The 6,690-nt window shown below is 51.8% G+C and overlaps 1 protein-coding gene across 1 annotated transcript; it reads right to left on the reverse strand.

Annotated features, from left to right (window-relative positions):
- Positions 1-358: 358 nt before the first annotated feature.
- On the reverse strand, positions 359-802 carry LOC106804245 (uncharacterized mitochondrial protein AtMg00810-like). The gene has a single exon (XM_014804959.1). It carries the CDS (start codon positions 800-802, stop codon positions 359-361), a length of 444 nt encoding a protein of 147 aa, XP_014660445.1.
- Between the last annotated feature and the right edge of the window lie 5,888 nt (positions 803-6,690).

Here is a 6,690-nt window from a genome sequence, read left to right on the forward strand (position 1 = left end):
TGAGTGTCCAGTGCACGCTCTTTGCTTTTCTGCATAGTTCCGACTGCTTTGCAGCTTGTCCACCTCTCTTAACGGTTGCTAAAGTGTAGAAAAGTAGATGGGAAACACCACACACCCTAATGAAGGGGGTGACCTCTATATATATGACCAATATGGCTTGGAGTACAAGGAATACATCAAGTGTACAAGGAAAGGATAAATACATCCTAAAATACACATATACTTCCTAATAACCGCCCACAGTCAAAGTGGGAGGATCACGGACGCATAGACCGGTCATAAACTCACTAAATAAAGGAGTTGGCAGGCCCTTCATCATGATGTCCGGGAACTGGTGAGAGGATGGCACATGGAGGACTCAGACCTCACCCAAGGCCACCTTCTCACGGACAAAGTGAACATCAATCTTGATATGCTTCATGCACCGATGATGCACCGGGTTGGCTGTCATGTAAACAGCACTCACATTGTCACAGTAGACAATAGTGGCCGAAGCAAGCGGGACATGAAGCTCTTGATGAAGTTGACGCAACCAGCAACACTCTGCCACATCATGAGCCACATGTCGGTACTCCACCTCAACACTGGAACGAGACACCATGGTCTGGTGCTTGCAGGATGAAGACACAAGATTGTCGCCGAGGTAGACGCAGAAGCCGAATGTGGAGTGTCTAGAGTCCGGGCAGCCAGCCCAGTTGGCATCGGAGTAGGCAGTCAGAGGTTGAATAGGGCCGATGCCGATGTGAAGCTCGGAGGAGAGCGTGCCCTTCACATAGCGCAGGATGCACTTGATCAGGGCCATGTGGGGCTCGTGCGGGTCTTGCATGAAGAGGCACACCTGCTGAACTGCATACGCCAGGTCAGGTCGAGTCAGAGTGAGTTACTGAAGAGCCCCAGCAAGACTCCAATACTCAACCGTCCTGGAGCTTGGCACCGTCGTGTGCCGAAAGCTTGGCATGAGTGCTAACGGGAGTCGCTGTAGAGTGACACTCAGCCATGCCAGCATGCTGAAGAAGATCCAGGACATACTGTCACTGAGATAGGAACAGGCCCTGGGAGGAATGCATGATGGAGATGCTGAGGAAGTGGTGTAGGTCGCCAAGATCCGTTATGGCGAACTCGGAGTGAAGACAACCCATGATGTGTCGAAGAAGAGTCGAGGATGAGGCGGTGAGGATGATGTCTTCGACGTAGAGCAGCAGGTAGGTGTCGGAGGTGGAGGCAATGAAGCCGAGCTGTCGAAGAAGGAAGCGAACTACTGGTACCACGCCCTCGGGGCCTGCTTCAGTCCATACAAGGACTCCAGAGTCAATGAAGCCGAGAGGTTGCTGGTAGTAGACAGTCTCCGCGAGGTATCCGTGAAGAAATGTATTCTTCATGTCCAGCTGGTGGATCGGCCAGGCGTGAGAAGTGGCGATGCTGAGGACGGTCCGTATCATTGTCGGTTTGACAACAAACTGAAGGTCTCATCGTAGTTGATGCTGAGGCGCTGGGAGACGCCAGGAACCACCCAGTGTGCCTTGTGCTGGGTGAGGGACCCTTTAGCATGGAACTTATGCCGGAAGATCCACTTACTCGACACGACATTGGCACCGGGCGGCCGCAGGATGAGACGCCAGGTGTCGTTCTCGATGAGGGTCTAGAACTCGTCAACCATGGTAGCACGGCAGTTAGCATCAGCTAGAGCACTATGATAGTTCACCAGAATCAGAGAGGGCAGACAAGAAGGCGAGGCTGTCATGCCCTGGTAGTGGACCCGCTGGATTGCCCCAGTCACAGATCGAGTGATAGGGCGCAGAGGGGCAGGTGACGACGAGGAGGGCGCAGGAGGCAGTCGGGCCGTGGGCACCATTGGCACAGGGGGTGACCGTGGGCACTCGCCCGACTGGTCGGAACACTCGCCGGAACGGTCAGGGCGCTCGCCTGACCGGACGGAGAGCTCGCTGGAGAGGTCGGGGCGCTCGCTTGCCCGACCGTTTGGGGTGTTCCCCGATGAAGGAGAGAGCGGCATCCCGCTCGCAGACGGAGCGGAGTACATGGTCGGTCCACATACCAAGATGGCGGGGTCATCATCAGTGAGTTCCTGCAAAATAATGGGTAAGGGCTGCGGCTGCTTCACATTCAAGGACGGGGCGACCGAGGTGGGACCACGAGCATTGGAGGGGCTGGACAAGAGGAAGTCGGGTTGTGACGGATGAGTGGGGTGGGAGGGGAAGGGGAAAACAGACTCATCGAGGACAACTGGCAAGAGATGATGATTGGACGAGTGGACATGTCAAGGCAGCGGTACCCCTTGTGAGAGGAGGGATAACCGAGGAAGATACAGGCTATGGAATGAGGAGCAAGCTTGTGGCGTGCCATGGCTGAGAGGTTAGAGTAACAAAGAACACCGAATACACTTAAGTGAGAGTACTCGGCAGGCTGGAAATAGAGGAAGCGGTAGGGAATGTCATTCTGAACGGCAGAGCAGGGGCACCGGTTCAAAAGATAGGTGGCCGCGGCGAGCGCCTCGGCCCAGTATGGGGCGGCCATGGAGGTGTGAATGAGCAAGGTGCGAGTCATGTTATTAAGGGTGCGTAGGACATGCTCAGCTTTCCCATTTTGTGGAGAAGTACAGTGACACGAGAGGCGCAAGTGGATACCCTGAGAAATCAAAAAAGATGTAAGAGTCTTATTGACAAACTCGGTCCCATTGTCAGCCTAGACGCTTCGAACGGGAAGACTAAACTGCATATGAGCATAGACGCAGAAGTCAGTGATGTGTGAGGTGACTTCAGACTTGTGAACTAGAGGAAACATCCAACAAAAATACGAGAAGTCATCCAAAATGACTAGATAGTAGCAATAACCAGAAACACTAGCAACGGGAAAAGTCCAAACATCACAGTGAACTAACTCAAAAGAAGCAGAGCTGTGAGAGCTAGAATATGAGAAAGGTAACCGCACATATTTCCCTAATTGACATGAATGACATAGAGTATGATTCTCTTTATTACAGGCAATAGATAAAGTCTGTCTAAGGGTAGCGATGGCGATGGAGGAGTTGCCCTGTGTCATGGAGTGGAAGTCGTAGCTGAGGACGATCGCTCGGACTGCTTTTCGGCGAAGAAGAGGCTCTCGATGGTGAGCTAAAGATCCCGGGTAATATGATCATCGTCGGTCATGGTGAGGTCGAGGACGGAGTCGTCGACAGAGCCAAAGAACCAGGAGCAAACGCAGCAATCCGCTTGATCCTAGTTGGGGTCCTGGGGATGAAGCGCCACCGTGTCGTCAATGTAGGACTTGAAGAAAGACACCCACTTGGTGTAGGCGGAGGACTTGATCGTCAACATCACAGGAACGTGAGACTTGACGGAGATGGTGGCGTAGGGGTGGATGACGGGTGGCAGAGCATCAATAAGATGCAAACCGCCACCAGGAGGAGCGCCACTGCCGGTGCCAGGAGGGGGCCGGGTCGTGGCACAGGGGGGCCAATATAGCTTGGAGTACAAGGAATACATCAAGTGTACAAGGAAATGATAAATACATCCTAAAATACATATATACTTCCTAATATAAAGTACTTGGTTAGCACACGCTTTAATCCGTGAAACCTCGACTCATCTTGTGATACCCCATCTACAAGCTCGAGATCCGCTCTCAGCCGACTGTTGGCTAAGTAAGGCTAGATGCTTAAATATAACAAGCTAACTACCTGAGAAAATTACATGGCCTACAAGATCAGGACACTCAAGGATTTATTTATACGCTGAATAAAACTCCGAGTTATTCAATTATTAAATGTTCTACAGTAGTCTACATAATGTTTGCATTCTACTTTTACAGCTCAGAAAGGACTCAGCATGCTTCCTACCACCCAGCCGACCTTCCAGGCTTAGGGCTGGCTGCTGGAGGCGACTTGGAGTGCTTCTGTGGCTTGGCTGGCTCCCAAGCTTGGGGGCTGGGTGCCACAAATGACTCGGCGTGCCACCCAATGTTCGACCGACCTAGGCTAGGTGGGGGGTGACTTGGCGTGCTTCTATGACTTGGCTAGCTCCCAAGCTCGGGGGCTGGGCACCACAGATGACTCAGCGTCCCTCCCGTTGCCCGGGCGACCTCTCTAGCTCTGGACGGGAGGCGACTCGGCGTGCCTCTGTGGCTCCGTCAGTCCTCGCGCTCGGGGCCTGGGTGCCTGTTTCAGGTTGATGTGCCTCCAAGGCTTCACCAATCCTCGTGCTAGGGGTTGGATGCCTGTTTCAAGTCGGCGTGCCTCCGCGGCTCCACTAGTCCTCACGCTTGGGGGCTAGGTGCCAGTTTCAGGTTGGCGTAACTCCATGGCTCCGCCTCGGGGGCTGGGTGCCTATTTCAGGTCGGCATGCCTCTGCGGCTCCGCCAGTCCTCGTGCTCGGGGGCTGGGCGCTATATTTGGATCCCTTTTATGATGAAAACAATACATCGGATTCTTGATCATTGGACTGATTCCTTTAATCGCTTCAATGCTCGGGGGCTACTATATATGGACTGTATCTTGCGGCACCCTCCATGTGCTTTCCTTCGATCTATAGGATGGCAGACATCCCGGAGCTCGGCAGTCGCATAGCCATGCACATTTGGTCATACACCTATGGAACCTTCAATTTTTCTTCCTTTTTTGACCATTGCGTAGGTTCCTGTTCGACTCCACATTGCTCAAGGGCTTAAGGGATAAGGGTACCCACGGGTCCCCACCGACCAGGATACTGGTCGACCCTGACAGGTGGGCCTGCCCGACCACGCCGTGCGGGCTGAGGCATGAAGATACATGGAGCACAAGTTCGGAGGCTGGACGAACGGATTCTGCCTGGATATCAGGGGATAATTGTTGTAAACCGACTCGGATTGCTTTCCATGTAACAACCAACAAGGATTAGATCTTATTCGATTGTAACCCTAGGTCATCAACCAATATAAGGCGGCCTGGGGCGCCCCCCAAGGGTGACGCAACTCATCCCAACGGACATCAACTCTTCGCATCCCATACCAGCAATACAATCCACCAGAACACAGGACATAGGGTATTACTCTTTGGAGGCCCAAACCTGTCTAAACTTTGCGCCCTTGTGTTACCATTCAAGCTCTTGGTCTTGCAATCTCCCCCGCCTACAAATCTATGACCTAGGTAACCCCTGGTAGACTGTCGGTCACTAAATCTGATAACTCCTCTAAGGACTTCCAATCCGCAGCCAACAGAGCAACTGGATTCTACGACCGGAGGGAATGGGATGTTTGATACTCAACCACCTCAAGTTGTTGATGGATTTGTGCCGGTTTCCCCACACTCACTGCATGAGAATGGGCAAAGTAGCGAAGATTGGACCGCAAAGATTGCTGAGGTGATGAAGAATTAGCTTGGCTTGAAACCAAGGGAGCAAGCCTACATGTACCAGCGCCCATATCCCGGATGGTTTGATCAAGTGGCAATGCCGCATCGGTACCGTATCCCTGACTTTGCTAAATTCTCTGGAGAAGATAACATGTCCACAAGGGAGCATGTCAGCTGATTCTTGGTCTAGTGTGGAGAAGTAGCTTCAATAGATGCACTCAAGGTGCGCATGTTGTCATTGTCACTAACTGGACCTGCCTTCACATGGTTTTCAACATTGGCGCCCAATTCCATCAATAGTTGGGAAGATTTTGAAAGATTATTTCACAAGCATTATTATGTAGAAGCCAAGGAGATGAAACTGACGAATCTCATAATGATGAAGCAGAGAAACAGACAGCCAATAGCTGCATTTGTCCAGAGGTTTAGAGAAGTGCGCAGTTAGCACACCAGTTTCAACCACAAGCACACGGATCAGTTGTAGCTTTTCCCTCAGAGTATTCGTCCAAGGTTTGTCAATCCGTGGATCAGCAGCAAATTAACTAGGGTTTTCTATCTAAGTTAACAGATCTAATCCTAGCATGAAGCATAGATTGCATATTGTCGGGGATAGATCCCCAGTACCCGCAAGGAAGGAAGCAGGCGGACTCCTACTAGGATTCCTCTGTAATCCTACTAGAACTCATACCATGTAATCCTATTAGGACTCCTCCTTGTAACTGACTAGTAATCCCGCCCCCCTGGAGTATATAAAGGAGGGCAGGGGTACCTAGATCGGTAGCTTAGGGACAACAGAGAACCCCTCAGAACCACTAAGAGGTTCAACACCAAACAATACCCAAGCGCAGGGCGCAATATACAACACCCCAAACAGGATGTAGGGTATTACGCTACTCTGGCGGCCCGAACCTGTATAAATCAGTGTCTTGTGTCCTCACTTTTACCTTCGAGTTCCAAATCCGGCGATCCCCACCGACCAATCTACTACCTCGGGTACCCCCTTTGTAGGTTGCCGGGATAAAACTCCGACATCTGGCGCGTCAGGTAGGGGTGATCATCGAGATCATCAGGCGAGCTTATAGGGCCTCATCATTAAAGATCAATTCGGCGCAGCGTGGTTTCCGATTCATGGTAAACAAACAGCAGCTCAGCATGTTCCTCTACCGAATCCAAGTCAAAAATGACGAGTCGGGATCCGAGGTAGAAAAGAATCGCTCAAAGTGGCCACCTGCCGCTGCCGGCGATAGCAAGCAACCAGACGCTCAAATCCAACCCGAAGCGGAGTCAAAGACTTTCCCACGTACAAGTCCGATGCGGAAAAAGAAAATCATGCTGCTGTTGTCCGATAA

The sequence above is a fragment of the Setaria italica genome, chromosome I, assembly GCF_000263155.2.
Source record: "Setaria italica strain Yugu1 chromosome I, Setaria_italica_v2.0, whole genome shotgun sequence".
Classification (NCBI taxonomy): domain Eukaryota; kingdom Viridiplantae; phylum Streptophyta; class Magnoliopsida; order Poales; family Poaceae; genus Setaria; species Setaria italica.

What these genes read in the sequence shown, in the direction of transcription:
- LOC106804245 (XM_014804959.1), bottom strand. Translation starts at nt 802, where the DNA reads ATGGCCCTGATCAAGTGCATCCTGCGCTATGTGAAGGGCACGCTCTCC.